The 22,187-nt window shown below is 38.5% G+C and overlaps 1 protein-coding gene across 1 annotated transcript; it reads right to left on the bottom strand.

Moving 5' to 3' along the window:
• Nucleotides 1–18,044: 18,044 nt before the first annotated feature.
• Nucleotides 18,045–21,772, bottom strand: LOC130866850 (zinc finger protein 431-like; the record flags this gene model as incomplete). The annotated part of the gene is made up of 5 exons (XM_057758465.1): nucleotides 21,631–21,772; nucleotides 21,370–21,433; nucleotides 20,130–20,184; nucleotides 19,348–19,880; nucleotides 18,045–18,927 (listed from the first exon to the last, which is right to left on the bottom strand). Coding segments are annotated over exons 1-5 (1,677 nt in total), but the record flags the coding sequence as incomplete, so codon positions are not given.
• Nucleotides 21,773–22,187: the final 415 nt, after the last annotated feature.

Genomic DNA, 22,187 nt, shown 5'->3' on the forward strand with positions numbered 1-22,187 from the left:
CAGGGCCAGAAATTCACCCCCAGACACCCCTCCCTTCTGTGGTTTTTTTCCTTTAAAAATAGCCTATACCAGACATTCAAGGTCTTTTAGCCTCCCTACTGCTAGAGGACCCTGTCATGACAGAATTAATAAAATCCTCATGCTTTTACATCAGCTGTGATGAGACATGGTCTCTTGGGGCGACTCCTCAGTGATTGGACACTAGGGTCCAACATTTGGTTCCCTGATTGGGAAAAATGAGTCGCTCCCAGACCCACTCTAGATCCAGTTCGAGGTATGAATGAGCTCATTTTTTATCTCTGTCTATTTGTGTATAATGTTTCTGTCTCTGTGTAATTCTAAGTCAGTAATTTGAAAATTGTACCTGTGCAGGGTCTGTATTGAAACAGGACCAAGAGAGGGGACAGACATGTCCCAGACCTCTGGCCCTGAGCCCTGAAAGACATTTCATGGGCATTTGTGGGAGGGAGGGTCGACCAGGTTGCTCTAGTCTCCTGGGGAGTCGTGATCCTCCATCTGTATTTTTGGATCTGATGCCGAGCGGCTTCTGATTTTGAGTCTATGTCTGTCTTTTTGTTCTTGTGATTTTCAGTTCTACATCAGGGTGGTGGTGAGAGCACCAGCTTCTGGATTTGAGTTTGTGTCTGTCTCTTTGTATTTTTGTTCTTGTGTGTCAGTTTGGCTTTGATAAAATGGAACAACAATTAACTACCCCTTTAACCCTGACTTTAGATCATTGGAAGGAGGTTAAAGGTCAAGCTCATAATTCATCTGTAAAAATCCAGAAGAATTCTGTTCCTCAGAATGGCCCTCTTTTGAGGCGGGCTGGCCACGTGATGGGACATTTAACTTGGATACTATCTTACAGGTCAAGGAAAAAAATCTTCCATATTTGCCCACATGGCCACCCAGACCAGGTACCCTACATCGTTACCTGGGAAAGCTAGATTTTTATATTGTGGTGCCTGAAAATGTAAAACTACTGAAGATGCTTATTAAAAACCTAGTTTGTCTTGGGACTGGATAACTGTTCATACAAATTATACTTCCAAAGCAAAGCTCCATGTGGAACACAGGGACCTGTGACATCTCCCACACTCTTGTCTCCCAGGGGTAAGCAGCAGGACTGTCTCCATGGGTGTCAAGAAGGACTTGGAGCATGCGATGGTATTTCCCAAACAGGATACAGTAGCAAGATTTAGGTGCTACCTTCCAGTATGCTAAGGTAGAGAACCAAGTACTAGGGCCTGCTGCTGCCAGCTGAACTAAGCTACTCTCCCTGCATCTCTGTTGGCACCTCCCACCACCAGCCAAGGACTATTCAACCTTGTGTGGGGAGCCTTTTCCTTGTTAAATAGTACTGACCCCAGCTTGACACAATCTTGCTGGCTATGCTTGTCAGCAGGATCTCCCTATTATGAGGGAAAAGCCTCATCTGGCAGTTTCAACAATATCACATCTCATACGTCCTGTAGATGAGGGCAACAGAAAAAGTTAACCTTAACAAAAGTATGTTTGGGGACTCCAACCCCTCAATATCAGTACCTGTGTAATCTAACTCTCCCAAAACCCAAGAGGACAGGAAACTGGTACCTGGTGCCCTCTATTGATCTATGATGAGCCTACAACATTGGTTTAATCCCTGTATCTCTGATGATCTGCTAGTTTCTGTGTACTGATCCAATTAGTCCCCCAAATTTACTGATATCCCAGGATTGGGATATTTGGCCAAATAAAAGGGGGAAATGTTGAACTTTAAGAAAAATCTGAAGCCATTTCTGACGACTCTCAGTACTTTCCCACCTCCCCTGGGAACCAAGGACATAATAGTTATGCATGCACATACTGAGATGTTGGAAACTTTCCATCTCCCTGAATAGGGGCATGATAACCCTTAAGTGTTGACTCAATTACTGATGTTTTGACTTAGTCCCTGGAAAGGGGCAAAGTGACCTTCAGAAGTTTCCCTTTACTTCTTCTGATCTGGCAACCACTCTCCAGCTAATTATTATTGGTAATACCTTTTTGAATAAGCCAATCAAAATAGTTAAAGAACAACCCCCTGTCATACAGATCAGAAGCTTCCAGGCAGGTTTGCAAAAAGGAGACTAGCCTAAAAAAACTACAGCTTCAGGATAGTAAAAGGAAGGGAAATATGCTTCTTTTCCATTTTAAAATTTTTGCTTCTTGGTAAAAAATCTTTAGTTTGTAGGCATATAAATTTTTATCCAAGGTAGGTTAATTTTAATACTTTGGTTCTGTGGGAAAGTTTTAAAATCAAAGATTGTAATACATTCAGAGGATTTTAAAAATTGTTTAGGCTATCCTGAGTTCTTGTCGTTTCCTTATAAAGTTGAGGATTGTTCTTTTGAGTTCTATGAGAAATGTTGCTATAATTTTTAATGAACATTTACACTGAATCTGTAGATTGCTTTCAGTGAGATTGTCATTTTTTCTGTGTTTCTTCTATTTTTCCAAGAAAATAGGAGATCTTTTTATTTTCTAATGTCTTAAATTTTTTCTTCTTAAAAGAGTTAAAGTTCTTTTTTTAATTTATTAATTTATTTATTTATTAAAGATTTCTGCCTCCTCCCCACCATCACCTCCCATTTCCCTCCCCCTCCCCCAATCAAGTCCCCCTCCCTCTTCAGCCCGAAGAGCAATCAGGGTTCCCTGACCTGTGGGAAGTCCAAGGACCCCCCCACCTCCATCCAGGTCTAGTAAGGTGAGCAACCAAACTGCCTAGGCTCCCACCAAGCCAGTACATGCAATAGGATCAAAAACCCATTGCCATTGTTCTTGAGTTCTCAGTAGTCCTCATTGTCCACTATGTTCAGCGAGTCCGGTTTTATCCCATGCTTTTTCAGACCCAGGCCAGCTGGCCTTGGTGAGTTCTCGATAGAACATCCCCCTTGTCTCAGTGTGTGGGTGCACCCCTCGCGGTCCTGAGTTTCTTGCTCGTGCTCTCTCTCCTTCTGCTCCTGATTTGGACCTTGAGATTTCTGTCCGGTGCTCCAATGTGGGTCTCTGTCTCTGTCTCCTTTCATTGCCTGATGAAGGTTAATATTCAGGGGGATGCCTTTCTTTGTGTTCACCTTCTTATTTAGCTTATCTAGGATCACGAATTATAGGCTCAATGTCTTTTATTTATGGCTAGAAACCAAATATGGGTGAGTACATCCCATGTTCCTCTTTTTGGGTCTGGCTTACCTCACTCAGGATAGTGTTTTCTATTTCTGTCCATTTGCATGCAAAATTCAAGAAGTCATTGTTTTTTACTGCTGAGTAGTACTCTAATATGTATATATTCCATACTTTCTTCATCCATTCTTCCATTGAAGGGCATCTAGGTTGTTTCCAGGTTCTGGCTATTACAAACAATGCTGCTGTGAACATAGTTGAGCATATACTTTTGTTGTATGATAAAGCATCTCTTGGGTATATTACGAAGAGTGGTATTGCTGGGTCCAGAGGTAGGTTGATCCCGAATTTCCTGAGAAACCGCCACACTGCTTTCGAAAGTGGTTGCACAAGTTTGCATTCCCATCAGCAATGGATGAGTGTACCCCTTTCTCCACAACCTCTCCAGCAAAGGCTATCATTGGTGTTTTTTATTTTAGCCATTCTGACAGGTGTAAGATGGTATGTTAAAGTTGTCTTGATTTGCATTTCCCTGATGGCTAAGGAAGTTGAGCATGACCTTAAGTGTCTTTTGGCCATTTGAGCTTCTTTTGTTGAGAATTCTCTGTTCATCTCAGTGCCCCATTTTATAGTTGGTTTGATTAGCCTTTTACGGTCTAGTTTCTTGACCCCATTAAAATCCCATCAAAATTCTTCACCGATCTGGAGAAGACAATAATCAACTTTATGTGGAAAAACAAAAAACCCAGGATAGCCAAAACAATCTTATGCAATAAAGGATCATCTGGAGGCATTACCATCCCTGACTTCAAACTCTATTACAGAGCTACAGTATTGAAAACAGCTTGGTATTGCCATAAAAATAGAGAAGTCGACCAATGGAATTGAATAGAAGACCCGGACTTTAACCCACAAACCTATGAACAGCTGATTTTTGATAAAGGAGCTAAAAGTATACAATGGAAAAAAGAGAGCATCTAGCTAGCTATATTGTATATAAGATCCATTGCTCTGGAAGTGCTCATCTGACCTATAAAAGCCCAAGATATTCTTACACTCTAACTTGGTGTTTCAAAAGTCAAAGATTCAATTAGTACTCACATAGTTCAGGGTCTGTCACTCTGACTTGTACAGCCTTCAAAATTCATCATTAGAACATGAACTCAGTGTTACATGATAAACTTAGAATGAATGCAGCTATATTAAGTAAAATCAAGCACTTCTGTCTCATGTGTTTGTATGTGTGATTAGGGGTTTGGGAAGATTGGGAGATATGGTATATGTCTTTAATTTTCTTTTGGAAAATGTGTAAATTGTTTTTAATTAAATATCATAAATCAGTCTGCCTTAGCAAGAGGAAGTATTTTATTAAGCTACAAAATTAATCAAAGTTCCATATTTCAGCTATTCATTTTATACTATCACTTTGTATAATTCACCCACAAAGAGCTGTGTATCAAGGATTTTTTAATTGCTTTTTATTCAACTATATATTTATCCACTACTCACCCTTCCTCCCCCCTCCACTTCTCCCATGATTCACATGTTCTAAATTTACTAAGATCTTGTCTTTCTCTATGTCCTATATAGAACAGATTTATGTATGTCTCTGTTTCCTCTTTGTTGTATATGTTCTGGGCATTGTGAATTATAGGCTGACTGTCCTCTGTTTTATATCTAAAAGCCTCTTAGGAGTGAGTACATATATTTTTCTTTCTGGTTCTGGGTTAACTCACTCTTTTATGATATTTTCTAGATCCATAAATTTGCACATAAATTTCAAGATGTAATTGTTTTTATCCACTGTGTAGTACTCCATTGTGTAAATATACCACAATTTCTTTGTCCATTCTTCAGTGGAGGGGTTGTTTTCAGGTTCTGTCTCTGACAAATAATGTTGCTGTGAACACACTTGAGCATTTGTCCTTGTGGTATAATTGAGCATACATTGAGTACATATCCAAAGGGAATGGCTGGGTTTTAAGATAAGTTGTTTCCTAATTTTCTTTCATTCTTTCTTTTTTTTTTTAATTTTTGGTTTTCCAAGACACGGTTTCTCTATAGCTTTGGAGCCTGTCCTAGAACTAGCTCTTGTAGACCAGGTTGGCCTTGAAGTCACAGAGATCTATCTCTGCCTCCCAAGTGCAGGGATTAAAGCCATGCCTCACAACCAGGCAGGTGGCTTTCTAATTTTCCACAGAATAACCATACTGATATCCAAAGTAACTGACTCAATTTGTAACCCCATCAGCAATGGAGGAGTGTTCCCTTAACTCCTAATCCTCTCCAGCTTAAATTGTCATCAGTGTTCTGATCTTGCCTATTGTTACAGATGTAAGAGGGAATCTCAGAGTTGTTTTGATTTTCATTTCTCTAATGACTAAGGAGTTTGGAAATTTTCTTAAGTGTCTCTCAGTCATTTTAGATTCATATGTTAAAAGTTTTTTTATTTAGGTCTGTACTCCATTTTTATTGGAGTATTCCATTTTTTATTTGATGACCAACTAAGTTTTTTGTATGTTTTGAAGTTCAGTCTTCTGTCCAATGTGGGGTAGGTGAATATCTTTTTCCATACTACAGGCTGCCTTTTTTGTATTGATGATCATGTCCTTTGTTTTACAGAAATTTTTGCTTCAGGAGATCTCCTTTATTATTTTTCTCAGTGTCTGTGATGCCTGGGGTTATAATTTGAAAGTGGTCCTCTTTACCAATGTGTTCAAGTGTACTTCCAACATTCTGTTTTATGTAGTTCAGTGTGTTTGTCTTTAAGTTGTAGTCTTTGATCTATTGGGACTTGAGTTTGGTTCATGATGATAGATGTGGATCTACTTTCATTCTTTCCCACATTGATATTCAGTTATACCAGCACCATTTGCTAAATATGTTTTCTCCATTTTATATTTTTTGGTGCTTTGTCAAAAATCAGGTGTAGTAGGCAAGTGGATTGATATCTGGGTCTTAGAATCAGTTCCATTAGTCCTCCTATCTGTTTTTATGCCAACACCAGGCTCTCTTCAGTACTGTAGCTCTGTAGTCATCTGAAGAAGTCAGGGAATGTGATACCTTCAGAAATTCTTTTTTACATAGGATTGTTTTGGCTATCCTGCATTTTTTTTGGCTTTTCTATATAAAGTTGAGTCTTCTTATTTTGAGATCTGTTAAGAATTTTTCTGATATTTACATTGGAATGGTAGTGAGTCTGTAGATTGCTATGTGGATTTCTACCTAACAAGGGCAAGGGACATCTTCCCATTCTCTGGTGTCTTCTTCAAAGATTTAATGTTCTTTTCCTACAGTCATTTCACTTCTTTTGTTGGTAATTCCATAATATTTTATATTATTTGCGGCTACTGTTAAGTGTTGCGGGAGGTCCTTCCGCCCTTCCAGCCAATAGCCGCTGAGATACCAGCCCATTGGGGCATGGTCTCTCTCCCTTTAAAAAAGTGGCCACTTCCCTCCTCGCGCTTTCTTACTTCCTGCTCCACTTCCGGGGACTAGACTCCCTTCCTGATTGCGCAGAGGGCTGTTGTCTGGAATGGTGATCTGTAAGTTTTTTCCCCTTTAAATAAATAACCATTATATTAATCATAATTCCAAACTAGCATGGGATTGTTTGTGACTTACGCCTTCGCCTTCATCTGGTGCCCAACGTTTGGTTTTAGGACCCCTCCTTCCCCTGCTCAGCTGCCTGCCACCAGTTCAGCCATGGCCTGTGCCTTGAGGCCTGTGCCTTGTGCATGGAGCCAGCAGTTCAACATAAATCATCACGCAGTGGCTTTTCTTGCTGCAGTTCTTTATGTTTTCCCTTTAGACACCTCGGATTGACTTTAAGTCCCCACGCAGCCTATCTTTGCCTCCTCGAATGGATTTAAACTCCACAGGCCCGCGGAGTCTCTGCCCGCATGGTTTGCTCTTTTCTGAGTCATTTTCAAATCTCCCTTGCAAGTGCAGCTTTTAAGCGGCGCAAACCAGAGCACATGGTTACCGGTTGCCAAAAGCTGCAACCCCTAGGGACTACTCTGGGTTACTCTTCTCTACCCTTGGATTCTGGGTTTATGGTTCCGTGTAAGGAATTGATTTAATTACTTTTACTTTGTTGAGCAACTTGCATTTCCCAGTTTTTACAAATACTAGGCGGACACTGAAACAGGACCCCATTTTCCTCGTGACTTGGCAACAGCACCACCTGCTGGATAATAGGTAATATGGCAGTTTTCATTTCCAACACGAATTTTACTGTTTTGGTTACCAAACAATGGGTTATATCATGCAAGGTTTATATGACTATGGGGATAACTTAATTTACTGGTTACTAGGCTTCAGTATTCTTTTGCATATTCTATCATTTAGGAAGAATATAGCACTCCTAAGAACCATACAATCTTTACTAGAAATTCATGCAGGTCAGGAGATTCAGGATTCAAAAGCTTTGGAATCACAGGTGCAGAATGGGGACCAAAAAATTGATACCTCAGTGAAATCACTAGAAACACATGCAGGTCAGGAGACTCAGGATTTAAGAGAAACAATAATAAAAAGACTTGAAATGATTGAAGAAATTATTGGAGCTGGTAAACAGAGTAAGAAGGCACAAGGACAGGATACAATACCACCACCAGCTATTAGAACTGGCTTACCCAGGGTTTTAGCGACATACCCTGTAATTCATTCTGACAAGGCGTCAACTTCTAAAGGCTGAAAGGGAGTCAGAGAAGCTAGATGGACGCCAATAGCAATGAATGATATGAAAGAAATTAAGCAAGCTATTGTTACTTTTGGCTTGCACTCTGCATATGTTAAGGAAATGATAAGGACTTGGGTTTCTAATGCTAGAGCTACCCCACACTATTTCCATCAGTTAGTGTCTGCAGTTTTAGATAATGGACATTCCTTGATGTTTGGAATCTATTTCAGAGAAGAATCCAAACATATGGAACAGCAAGGGAGAGCAAAAGGTGTGGAGGTTTCCCAAGATCAAATTCTTGGTGCAGGAGAATATGCTGATCCACAGGTCCAAGCTCTTTATGACGATGAAGTACTGTGTCTATGTCACCAAGCAGCTTTAAATGCTTGGAATGGGATACAACATCCAGCAAAAGGGGCTGAATCATATACCAGAATTATGCAGGGACAGAGAGAACACTTTATTGACTTTTTGCAAAGATTAATTAAGGCTCTGGACATGGGGGTAACAGACCCAGAAGCTAGATGTATACTTCTTGAATCTCTAGCTTTTGAGAATGCAAACATAGAATGCAAAAAGATAATTGGGCCTTTAAAGTCTAGATCAGCACCTATGGATGAATGGATTCAGCATACAATGAATATTGAGACGTTTAGCTCTAATGATGAATCTTGGGTAGGAGAAGCGATTTCCAAAGCAATGAGGAGACATCAAAATGCCAGGTGTTTTAATTGTGGTAAATTAGGACATCTAAAAAGGGATTGCAGGCAAAAAATTTCTGGGAATAATATCCCTTCTGGGAATGACAAAAATAGGAGACCTCGGCCTTCAGGTATATGTTGGAGATGCAGTAAAGGCCGGCATTTGTCCAACGAATGCAGGTCAACAACAGACAGACAGGGCAACCTGATATCGTTGGGAAACTCTTTGAGGGGCCTCTCGCAGGCCCCCAAGCCAACAGTGGCCCAGTCATTCCCAGTCACAGTGGAGAACATGCCTCACCAAGAAAATTAAAGGTTCCAATTTCTGCTGTAAAAAGTAATACTGGTCTAAATAATGAATTATGCATGGAGGATGAGTCAAAAAACCCAGTAGGACAGAGTAAACGTATATTTTGGCAGACTTCTATTAACGATCAAAGACCAAAGCTGAGAGTCTGTATAAATGGCACTTTTATTGAAGGCTTATTAGACACAGGTGCAGATGTAAGTATCATTACTCCAGAATCCTGGCATTTGAATAGGCCTCTTCAAGAGGTAGATGTTCAGTTCCTGGGAATTGAAACCCTATCTTGTGTAAAACAAAGCACAAGATGGGTTGAATGCATAGGCCCGAAGGGCAAATAGGAAGACTAAGGCCATATATAGCCAATATTGCAAAAAATTTATGGGGCCGTGACCTGCTACAGCAATGGAATACCCAGATTAACATTCCTGTAGTTCCAGGAACTCATAATTCTGGGAAAGATATGATGAGGTATTATGGGAAAAGGTCACCAGCCATTCAGGCTGTACAAGAACATACAGCAAATACCAAACCTTTAGAGGTACCAACAGCCCTACCATTAAAATGGCTAACTGAGAAGCCAATATGGATCAAACAGTGGCCTCTAGCTGAAGGTAAATTACAGGCATTGGAACAACTGGTGCAAGAGCAACTAGATGCTCACCATATTGAAGAATCAACCAGCCCTTGGAATTCTCCTGTGTTTGTTGTAAAAAAGAAATCTGGTAAATGGAGAATGGTGACAGATTTAAGAGCTGTCAACAAGGTAATTCAACCTGTGGGCCCACTACAATTCCTTTGCCTTCTCTATTACCAAAAGGATGGCCTCTTATAGTTATCGATTTGAAAGATTGTTTTCTCACTATACTGTTACAAGAAAAGGATAGAGAAAAATTTGCATTCACAGTGCCTACTTATAATAATTCTCAGCCTAATAGGAGATATCAATGGACTATCCTCCCACAGGGTATGCTCAATAGTCCTACATTGTGCCAATATTTTGTAAGTAAGCCATTGGAAATAATTCATAAACAATTCTTCAAGTCCATAATTTATCATTACATGGATGACATCGTGTTATCTGATTCAAATAGATACTTTAGAAAGGATGTTTGAAGAAGTAAAGAAAGTCTTGCCTAGGTGGGGATTAGAAATTGCCCCTGAAAAGATTCAAAGAGGAAATTCTATTAATTACCTAGGTTACAGAATAGGGTTAGAGAAAATTAAAACACAAAAGGCACAAATTAGGAGAGACTGGTTAAAGACTCTTAATGATTTCCAAAGATTGTTAGGAGACATTTCCAGTCTACGACCAGCTGTTGGGATAACACCTGATCTAATAGTTCATTTAAACAAAACCTTAGATGGTGATAAAGATTTGAATAGTCCAAGAAAACTGACAGCTGAAGTAGAAAAGGAACTGACAATGATTGAAGAAAAATTACAGGGCTGGAGAGATGGCTCAGCAGTTAAGAGCATTGCCTGCTCTTCCAAAGGTCCTGAGTTCAATTCCCAGCAACCACATGGTGGCTCACAACCATCTGTAATGAGGTCTGGTGCCCTCTTCTGGCCAGCAGGAATACATGTAGACAGAATATTGTATATATAATAAATAAATATTTTTTTAAAAAAAAGAAAAATTACAGGAGGCACATGTGGATAGGGTGAACCCAAATCTTAGCTGCATCCTAGTCATATTGCCTTCCAGAATTTCTCCTACAGGGATTCTAATGCAGAGGGAAGATATTATTTTAGAGTGGATATTTATACCTAATAAACCAAGTAAAAAATTAAAAACTTATGTGGAAAAAGTCTCTGAATTAATTATAAAAGGTAAGCTGTGACTTCATCAACTAGCAGGTATAGACCCAGCAGAAATTATAGTGCCTTTTACTATTAAAGAAATAAAAAAGCTTTGGGAAGACAATGAACCATGGCAAAGAGCTTGTGCTAATTTTTTGGGAGAAATTAATAGCAACTATCCCAAAAGTGGTAGACTTAACCTCATAAAGAGAACTTCTTGGATTCTTCCTAGAATTGTACGTGGTGCTCCAATAACTGGAGCCCGTACGTTCTATACTGATGCAAATACATCAGGGAAAGCAGGTTACAAGTTAGATGAATTGAGTAAGATGGAACAAAGCCCTTATAATTCTGTCCAGAAGGCAGAATTATATGCCATTCTTATGGTGCTAAGGGATTTTAAAGAACCTCTTAGCTGGGCGGTGGTGGCACACGCCTTTAATCCCAGAACTTGGGAGGCAGAGGCAGGTGGATCTCTGTGAGTTCGAGACTAGCCTGGTCTACAAGAGCTAATTCCAGGACAGGCTCCAAAACCACAGAGAAACCCTGTCTCGAAAAATCAAAAAAAAAAAGAATCTCTTAATATAGTTACAGATTCACAATATGTAGAAAGTTATCTTGCATATTGAAACCGCTGAATTTATACCAGATGACACAGAGTTGACTTCATTGTTTATCCAGGTACAAGACATAATCAGGAACAGGCTTTGTCCGATGTACATAACACACATCTGGTCCCATACAGGTCTGCCTAGTCCTCTAGCACAAGGCAACGCTGAGATTGATCAATTATTGATTGGAAGCATGTTGCAGGCCTCAGAATTTCATAAGAAGCATCATGTCAATAGTAAAGGCTTAAAGAAAGAATTTTCCATTACATGGCAACAAGCTAAGCGCATTATAAAGAGATGTCCTACTTGTTCTTTCTATAATCAAACACTGTTGCCTGCAGGGAGTAACCCAAAGGGTACTAAGAGAAATGAAATCTGGCAGATGGATGTGTTCCACTTTATGGAATTTGGTAAATTAAAATATGTATACCACACCATAGACACGTATTCAGGTTTTCAATGGGCTACTGCCCTGATCTCAGAAAAGGCTGATTCAGTAATCACACATTTATTGGAAGTTATGGCCATCATGGGTATACCTGTACAAATAAAGACAGATAACAGTCCAGCATATGTATCTAAGAAAATGAAACACTTTTTTGATTATTATAATATAAAACACATTACAGGTGTACCAAATAATCCTACAGGTCAGGCAGTTACAGAAAGATCAAATTGTACTATAACGGACATGCTGAACAAACAGAAAGGGACCGAAAATACCCCCAGAAATAGATTACATATTGCTTTATTAACCTTGATTTTCTTAACGCTAATGAGAAAGGAACAACAGCAGCAGAAAGACATTGGATAATGGAAAAGTCTGCTGAACTAAATCAACCAATTTATTTCAAAGATGTGCTGACCTCTCAATGGAAGCCAGGAGATGTGATATATTGGAGAAGGGGTTTTGCTCTTGTTTCCACAGGAGAAGAAAAATTGTGGATACCATCAAATTTAATAAAGGTTCGATGTGAAGAGGAGAAACCTCTTGGAAAGGAGAAATGACAACTCATCCACAATGATGATATTCATACAGATGGTAATAAAAACATATAGAATGGGGGCAGGGTTCTGTTCTTATCTCCACAGGAACACACTCATCTTTGAAAAATTCAAGGGACCCTGGATGTTTGGATACTGACAGATGGAAAAATACCTGCCCTATATGAAGTATCAAGAAAACTGAATAGGTTGCGTAAGTAAAATGTATTAAACCATATTTTTAAATTTATAGAGCTGGTTTTCAAGTTGGACTCTGGCTCAGACCCTCTCCTATTCCAAGCCTGTTGGTAAGAGAAAAACCCAGGGTTTTTGGAGTTTCTGTCTCATGTCAAGAGCCATGATATGTGACAGAAAGAAATAATGAGTTTAGAAAACATCTTTGCTTTTCTTCATATCTATCATACTTTTTATTAAATATATCTATCATGATTTTCATTGAATATATATATGTATATGTCTATATCTGTCTATATGATTAATGTTTAAGTTTTTCACAACGAACAATGAGTTTTTCTTGAAGTGACATTTGAAGTTTCCAGGAAGAAGATGGGGCCCCACTACAACAACTCCACCTGGTTGATATGACATCATGATACTGATAGCGCTACTACAAGACCTGTTTTGGGTACAAGCTGCACAAGACATTTCCAACTTGGCTAGCTGAAATGGTGCACATCTTTTTTTCCCTTTGGTTTTTCGAGACAGGGTTTCTCTGTGGTTTTGGAGCCTGTCCTGAAACTAGCTCTTGTAGACCAGGCTAGTCTCGAACTCACAGAGATCCGCCTGCCTCTGCCTCACGAGTGCTGGGATTAAAGGCATGCGACACCACCACCCGGCTAACGGTGCACATCTTATACAACATTCTGGCCAGACCTGCATAAAAAACTCAGAAACTATTTTCAATTTTTAAAGACATTAATCTTGAAATGTAGCCATCATTTTACTTTCACAAGATCCCCCAGAAAGAACGTTGCCCCCATGACAGCTGGAAGTAACTCTAGAGGACGACATCCCCTCTCCCAGTAAAGTTTGACCTTGGGTTTAGGGACATCATTTAGGGGTTGATTATAATTGGTATACGGTTGAGGGTTGGGGGAGGAATTTTATAAACTCAGGGATCTTTTGGGAAAAAAAAGGAGGGATAATGGGATGATGGGACAATAGATTTGTACTTGTTGGTACTTGTGAGTTATTGTTTTGAGACAAATATATTGGTATCAATTCTTTTTTTTATTAATTAATTTATTTAATTATTAAAGATTTCTGCCTCTTCCCCGCCACCACCTCCCATTCCCTCCCCCTCCCCCAATCAAGTCTTCCTTCCTCCTCAGCCCAAAGAGCAAGCAGGTTTCTCTGCCCTGTGGGAGGTCCAAGGACCACCCACCTCCATCCAGGTCTATTAAGGTGAGCATCCAAACTACCTGGGCTCCCACAAAGCCATTACGTGCAATAGGATCAAGAACCCATTGCCATTGTTCTTCAGTTCTCAGTAGTCCTCATTGTCCATTATGTTCAGCGAGACTGGTTTTGTCCCATGCTTTTTCAGTCCCCGGCCAGCTGGCCTTGGTGAGTTCCCGATGGAACATCCCCATTGCCTCAGTGTGTGGGTGCACCCCTCGCAGTCCTGAGTTCCTTGCTTGTGCTCACTCTCCTTCTGCTCCTCCTTTGGATCGTGAGACTTCAGTCCAGTGCTCCAATGTTGGTCTCTGTCTCTGTCTTCTTTCATCGCCTGATGAAGGTTAATATTCAGGGGGATGCTTATATGTTTTTCTTTGGGTTCACCTTCTTATTTAGCTTCTCTAGAATCACGAATTATAGTCTCAATGTCCTTTATTTATGGCTAGAAACCAAATATGAGTGAGTACATCCCATGTTCCTCTTTTTGGGTCTGGCTTACCTCACTCAGGATAGTGTTTTCAATTTCCGTCCATTTGTATGCAAAATTCAAGAAGTCATTGTTTTTTACTGCTGAGTAGTACTCTAATATGTATATATTCCATACTTTCTTCATCCATTCTTCCATTGAAGAACATCTAGGTTGTTTCCAGGTTCTGGCTATTACAAACAATGCTGCTATGAACATAGTTGAGCATATACTTTTGTTGTATGTTTGGGCATCTCTTGGGTATATTCCCAATAGTGGTATTGCTGGGTCGAGAGGTAGGTTGAACCCGACTTTCCTGAGAAATCGCCACACTGCTTTCCAAAGTGGTTGCACAAGTTTGCATTCCCACCAGCAATGGATGAGAGTGGCCCTTTCTCCACAACCTCTCCAGCAGAGGCTATCATTGGTGTTTTTGATTTTAGCCATTCTGACCGGTGTAAGATGGTATCTTAATGTTGTCTTGATTTGCATTTCCCTGATTGCTAAGGAAGTTGAGCACGATCTTAAGTGTCTTTTGGCCATTTGAACTTCTTCTGTTGAAAAGTCTCTGTTCAGCTCAGTGCCCCATTTTATAATTGGATTGATTAACCTTTTACGGTCTAATTTCTTGAGTTCTTTGTATATTTTGGATATCAGACCTTTGTCAGTTGCGGGGTTGGTGAAGATCTTCTCCCAGTCAGTGGGTTGCCTTTCTGTCTTAGTGACAGTGTCCTTTGCTTTACAGAAGCTTCTCAGTCTCAGGAGGTCCCATTTATTCAATGATGTCCTTAGTGTTTGTGCTGCTGGGGTTATACGTAGGAAGTGTTCTCCTGTGCCCATGTGTTGTAGAGTACTTCCCACTTTCTCTTCTATCAGGTTCAGTGTGTTTGGACCGATATTGAGGTCTTTAATCCATTTGGACTTGAGTTTTGTGTATGGTGATAGATATGGATCTATTTTCATTCTTCTACAGATTGACTTCCAGTTTTGCCAGCACAATTTGTTGAAGATGCTCTCTTTTTTCCATTGTATACTTTTAGCTCCTTTATCGAAAATCAGGTGTTCATAGGTTTGTGGGCTAAAGTCAGGGTCTTCTATTCTATTCCATTGGTCGACTTCTCTGTTTTTATGCCAGTACCAAGGCGTTTTCAGTACTGTAGCTCTGTAATAGAGTTTGAAGTCAGGGATGGTAATGCCTCCAGACGACCCTTTATTGTATAAGATTGTTTTGGCTATCCTGGGTTTTTTGTTTTTCCATATAAAGTTGATTATTGTCTTCTCCAGATCTGTGAAGAATTTTGATGGGATTTTGATGGGGATTGCGTTGAATCTATAGATTGCTTTCGGTAGAATTGCCATTTTTACTATGTTGATCCTCCCAATCCAAGAGCAAGGGAGGTCCTTCCATTTTCTGGTGTCCTCTTCAATTTCTTTCTTCAATGCCTTAAAGTTCTTGCCAAATAGATCTTTCACTTCCTTGGTCAGAGTTACCCCAAGGTATTTTATGCTATTTGTGGCTATCGTGAAAGGTGATGCTTCTCTGATTTCCCTCTCTGCTTCCTTATCCTTAGTGTATAGGAAGGCAACTGACTTTTTGGAGTTGATTTTGTATCCTGCCACATTACCAAAGGTTGGTATCAATTCTTATATATTGATACAAAGTCAAATTATATTGACTATTGTATGCATGTATGTTTCTACCTCTTCTTAAAACATTTTTTATGTATTGACAAATATTGTATTGATATATATATTGTATATATTTGCCATATTGCAGTGTACATTTCTACCTCTGATTAAGATATTTATATATTGTGTATTGATATATATTTATCATACTGCAATGTATATTTGTACATTGTTTATATTTGGAGGTCATCATCCTCATTTGTTTCACAGTCGTTTATTGTCTTAGTCTTTAAGTTAGATAGGTATTGAGAATTATATAGATCAATGGTATTCTGAGTTTGTCATTTATAATTAGACTAATCAGGTTCTTTAGATACATAGAGATTATACTCAGTATACATAGATAGTCTTCAACATCTTCAAAGAGCTGTAGAAAATGGCCTTTAATCTAACTCAGAGTTTTGTGGTAGTGAGACACAATTGCTCCTGGCAACCCCACTCTATTCCCAAGAGAATGTTGAGCACCAAAGACACTCCACCTGGAGCCTTTCTTCTTGGCTGAACTAGCCTTGGGGCAAAGAAATGCCCATACCTCAACCACTGACAGAAATACAGAGTATCTGTGAATGGAAAAAACAGGACTGTCATATCCTGCCAAGACAGAGTAAGATAGTTTTGACAAGTTTCTTGCCTTTGAAAATGGTATGTCAGTTTTGTTAGGCCTCAGCCAAAGTTGGTTGCTTCAACGCTGCAAACGTGACCTTGGGTGATTGCCCAGGTAGCTAGTTGTCTCTGTGATTTGTTGCATGTTTTGGAAGTTGTTTGATTGCACTTCCCAATTACTCAGGTAACATTATTTCCCTTCTCAGATCTTCGATGGGTTTAAAGACTATATAAATGTAGTTACTTTTCACTCATTATTTGGCCAAGCTATTTATTATACAAGATCTAAGCTAGTTAGAATAGGATATTTGTACTTATTGTATATAATTTCATAGTAGGTTTAGAACTCTCTTACTTAAACAGAAGGGGGAGGTGTTGCAGGGGGTCCTCCTGCTCCTCCAGCCAATAGCTGCTGAGATACCAGCCCATTGGAACGTGGCATCTCTCCCTTTAAAAAAGTGGCCACTTCCCTGCTCACGCTCTCTTACTTCCTGCTCCGCTTCTGGCTACTAGACTCCATTCCTGATTGTGCAGAGGGCTATTGTCTGGGACGGTGATCTGTATGTTTTTCCCCTTTGAATAAATAACCATTATATTAATCATAATTCCAAACTAGCATGGGATTGTTTGTGACTTACGCCTTTGCCTTCAGTTAAGGGTTATGTTTCCATCATTTATTACTTCAAGTCATCTTTCTTTTTCAGAAAATATTCCTTGTAACCACCTTCTATCTACCTTCCTGATGACCACTCCCAATCTTCTGATAACCATAATAATACGCCCAAGTTCTAAGGATACTTTTATACAAAACATACAAGTAAATGTATGAGAGATTTGACTCTTCATGCCTGTCATATTTCAGTTAATGGTATCCTTTGAGCTTAAAAACATTGTTGAAACTTTTTAGGATTTTATGGTTCTGGTTTGAGAACCAAATTGTGTTTCTTTCATTGGGCCTTTTTAATGTTTTGGCTATTTTCAGGGAGATGTTGTTTTGTTATATAGTTTTAGATTCAGAGACAAAGTTCTTTCCTTTGGCTCTGGTGTGAAGACCAAATTTGGAATACCCTTCCTGTAACCAATAAGGTTTTATCCATTACTTTACTGGTTCAAACAGAAATAAAGAGAGGTATAAAGATGCATAAACAAATTGTTGACATTATCAAACTTTTCTACATAATAAATGATTTTTGTTAAGTGACTGTAAGTGGTTTTAAATCTGAAAAAACAATTTTAAAAAAGCCCCCAGTTTTTCCTCAAGTCCAAAAGATTATGATAATATGCACAAGCTTTCTCAGATGACTAAACACAAAGTCTTACTCTTATATGAAGTACAAACATTATGACACTGAATTCATTTATGGAGTTTCAATACAGTGTGATTTCTTTCTCATGTTTTTGAAAAATACACAAATTAACTTCAGGGTTTCTCTACAGAAGGGCTCATATTATGTATTTGGAGATTATACCAAATTCCGTTCACAGGTATCTCTATAGTATGTTACATTTTAAGCCTTTTAAGAGTACAGGGGTCTGCAAAGGCCTTATCACACTGATATCATTCATACGGTTTCTCTCCAGTATGTGTCCTTCTGTGCATTTGAAGAGCACCACGTTGAGCAAAGGCCTTACCACACTGATTACATTCATATGGTTTCTCTCCAGTATGTGTTCTTTTATGCCTTTGAAGATCACTGTGACATGCAAAGGCCTTACCACACTGATTACATTCATAAGGTTTCTCTCCAGTATGTGTTCTTTTATGGCTTTGAAGATTACTGTGTTGTGCAAAGGCCTTACCACACTGATTACATTCATAGGGTTTCTCTCCAGTATGTGTTCTTTTATGGCTTTGAAGGGTGCTCTGAGTTGCAAAGGCCTTACCACACTGATTACATTCATAGGGTTTCTCTCCAGTATGTGTTCTTTTATGCGTTTGAAGATCTCTGTGACATGTAAAGGCCTTACCACACTGATTACATTCATATGGTTTCTCTCCAGTATGTGTTCTTTTATGGCTTTGAAGATTACTCTGAGCTGCAAAGGCCTTACCACACTGATTACATTCATAGGGTTTCTCTCCAGTATGTGTTCTTTTATGCCTTTGAAGTTCACTGTGACGTGCAAAGGCCTTACCACACTGATTACATTCATAGGGTTTCTCTCCAGTATGTGTTCTTTTATGCCTTTGAAGATTACTGTTTTGTGCAAAGGCCTTACCACAATGGTTACATCCATAGTGTTTCTCTCCAGTATGTGTTCTTTTATGCCTTTGAAGATTACGGTGGTGTGCAAAGGCCTTACCACATTGATTACATTGATAGGGTTTTTCCCCAGTATGTGTTCTTTTATGGCTTTGAAGATTACTGTGTTGTGCAAAGGCCTTACCACACTGATTACATTCATAGGGTTTCTCTCCAGTATGTGTTCTTTTATGGCTTTGAAGGGTGCTCTGAGGTGCAAAGGCCTTACCACACTGATTACATTCATAGGGTTTCTCCCCAGTATGTGTTCTCTTATGCCTTTGAAGATCACTGTTACATGGAAAGGCCTTACCACACTGATTACATTCATAGGGTTTCTCTCCAGTATGTGTTCTTTTTTGCCTTTGAAGATGACTGATATGTGCAAAGGCCTTACCGCACTGATTACGTTCATAGGGTTTCTCTCCAGTAAGTGTTCTTTTATGGCTTTGAAGATTGCTCAGAGCTACAAAGGCCTTACCACAATGATTACATTCATATGGTTTCTCTCCAGTATGTGTTCTTTTATGGCTTTGAAGATTACTCTGAGCTGCAAAGGCCTTTCCACACTAATTACATTCATAGGTTTTCTCTCCAATATGTGTTCTGTTATGCCTTTGAAGATGACTGATATGTGCAAAGGCCTTACCACAATGATTAAATTCATGGGGTTTCTCTCCAGTATGTGTTCTTTTATGCAACTGAAGATGATTATGTCGTGCAAAGGCTTTACCACACTGATTACATTTATAGGCTTTCTCTACATTATGTGTTCTTTTATGCAATTGAAGATGACTGTGACATGCAAAGGCCTTACCACACTGATTACATTCATAGGATTTCTCTCCAGTATTTGTTCTTTTATGCCTTTGAAGATAACTGTGACATGCAAAGGCCTTACCACACTGGTTGCATTCATAGTGTTTCTCTCCAGTATGTGTTCTTTTATGGCTTTGAAGATTATTGTGTTGTGCAAAGGCCTTACCACACTGATTACATTCATAAGATTTCTCTCCAGTATACGTTCTTTTATGCAATTGAAGATGATTATGATGTGCAAAAGCCTTACCACACTGATTACATTCATAGGTTTTTTCGCCAGTTTGTATTTTTTTATGTGTTTGAAAAACAGTACATTGAGCAATGGTTTTACCACATTGATTACATTCATCGGGTGTCTCCCTAGTATATATTCTTTTAATCTTTTGAAGTTGGCTCTTATCAGCAAAGACCTTGCCATGCAGATTACATTCATATGATTTCTCTCCAGTATGTGTTTGTTTATGACTTTGATGAGTTTCATAATGAAAGTCTTTATCATCTTGACCATATTCATAGGGTTTCTCTCCAGTGTGTGTTCTTTTATTCATTTCAAGATGATTGTGATAAGAAAAGACTTCATCACATTGCTTAATTTCACAGCATTTTTCTCCACTATGTGTTTTTTCATTCATTAAAAGATGAGTGTTATAAGACAAGACTTTACCACAGTGAGAATATACTGAAAACTTCTCTCCAGTTTGATTTCTTTCAATCCTGCAAGGATAATTTAAAACCGTTACCACATTCAATGCAGTAGAAACTCATACCTATATGAATTAATTTCATATTTTTTCAAATTGTAAGAAGGAATCAAATATCAAGATTTTATAGCTTTGTTTAAAATCATGTTTTGTTTTCTCATTGGGGTTGATTTTACATCTAAATATTTGTGAGGATAAATTCCATTGTGTCTTGCTTTATCTTTTCATCTATAACACTACTTATATTTTACTAGGATTTTTTTTACATTTTTGAAGAGAACTGCATATACTGAGTGCTTTACCAACATTACTCCATTCAAAATTTTACTATATTGTGAATCATTATACATTTCGTATGTGAACTAAGAAACCCAGAAGTATTTGCATAGACCTAGAACTCATGTTTATTTGTTTGTTTTGTTGTAATGTGAGTTTATCTTTATGTATTAACCATGATGATAGAAAATAAATTAATTTTGTATTTTTGGATCAAATTAGACATGTACACTCTACATAGGAACTACATTTTATCTTCTTAATTGTTCTTAAGGAGAGGTATGCTAAATATTCCTATTCTATATTCCTATTCTATATGCTAAATATTTCTATATTCCTATGCTCATACACTTGTGTCAAGAGTGACATTCATATATATATGAAAAAATGAATAGTGTATAAAAGATTTCCAAAATGAATCCACAAGGTTCAACTTTCACAGACTTGTGGTATAGATATTAAGGTTTCTCCACAACAACTACCTATTGAACCTTGACTAATCTGATTTTACTCAACTTAGCACAGTCACAAAAAGTATATGAGTGATACAATGCTTACCATGGGCTATTGAATTAGTAGAAAGTTTTGCAGCTGTACTCATCATCACTGAAATATGTATACATTTTCTGTCATGAATAGCAAGAAGCAAATGAAGCAGCAGTTCTACAACATAGCTCTCATGGTGCTATGAATCAAATGGTGATATCTATTCAAGCATTGCTACCTAGACTTTTTCTTAAATGAAGGCTTTGCAGATGCAATCCACATACATGAAATTGAGGTATATGGATTTGTGAGAACTTAATAACCATCAATACATTTAAAGCTGTGCTTATTTGTACTGTTGCTTTTGTTTTAAAGTTCCAGAACACATTACAAACTATTCAAGGGAAATTGTTATGAACTTGCCCAAGAAAATTACCTTTCATGTCTTCTAGAACATTGACAATGCTCTTCGGTTTTAAGGTCTTCCCAAGTGTATCCGAAAATACAGTACCAGAATATATGTTATATTATTTAAGAATGTGCAACAATTAGCTTATTATCTTAAGCACACCTAAGAACTGTGACTGTGTTATTCACCTCATTCTTCTTTCTCTAAAACAAATTACAGAACAAAATCATAAACCAAGGAAAATTTGTCTCCATATTTTGAAATATGAAAGAAATTCATTTTCACCTATATGAGTTAGGTTCCTGTAGGTCTCCAGCATCACATCTTTGTAGAGATTCTTCTGGGAAGGATTCAGTAAATCCCACTCTTCCTTAGTGAAGTTGATGTGCACATCATCATACGTCACTGCCTTCAAAAATATACCATACATGAGTACAATGACAGTGAAATGCATACTTCTTTGAAAGTATAGTTTTATGATTCTGGTGTTCCCCATTCTTGTTCCATGACATAGACAGCCACTTTTGAAGGAAATTGAAAAGGAGAATCAATTCTGTTATTTCTGTGTCCTTTGTATAGGATACCACCTTATAAGAGCAGTATCTATTCACAGGGAGAGAAAAAGAGAAAAGATCAATAGTACGTTGTGTGCATGAGAAAATTAATGACTACAGAAAGGAAAAAAAAGATGGACAAACTGGGCATATTGGTGTATTTTGCCTTTACCACAACACTCAGAAAACAGAGGTAGGTATATTTGTCTCTGAGACGAATGCCAGTCAAGATTTAACAGAACTGCTTATCCCCTTTTGGATACCATGTATTTTGTCAGAGGTTGTGGCATG

The sequence above is a fragment of the Chionomys nivalis genome, chromosome 26 (genome assembly GCF_950005125.1).
Source record: "Chionomys nivalis chromosome 26, mChiNiv1.1, whole genome shotgun sequence".
Lineage (NCBI taxonomy): Eukaryota > Metazoa > Chordata > Mammalia > Rodentia > Cricetidae > Chionomys > Chionomys nivalis.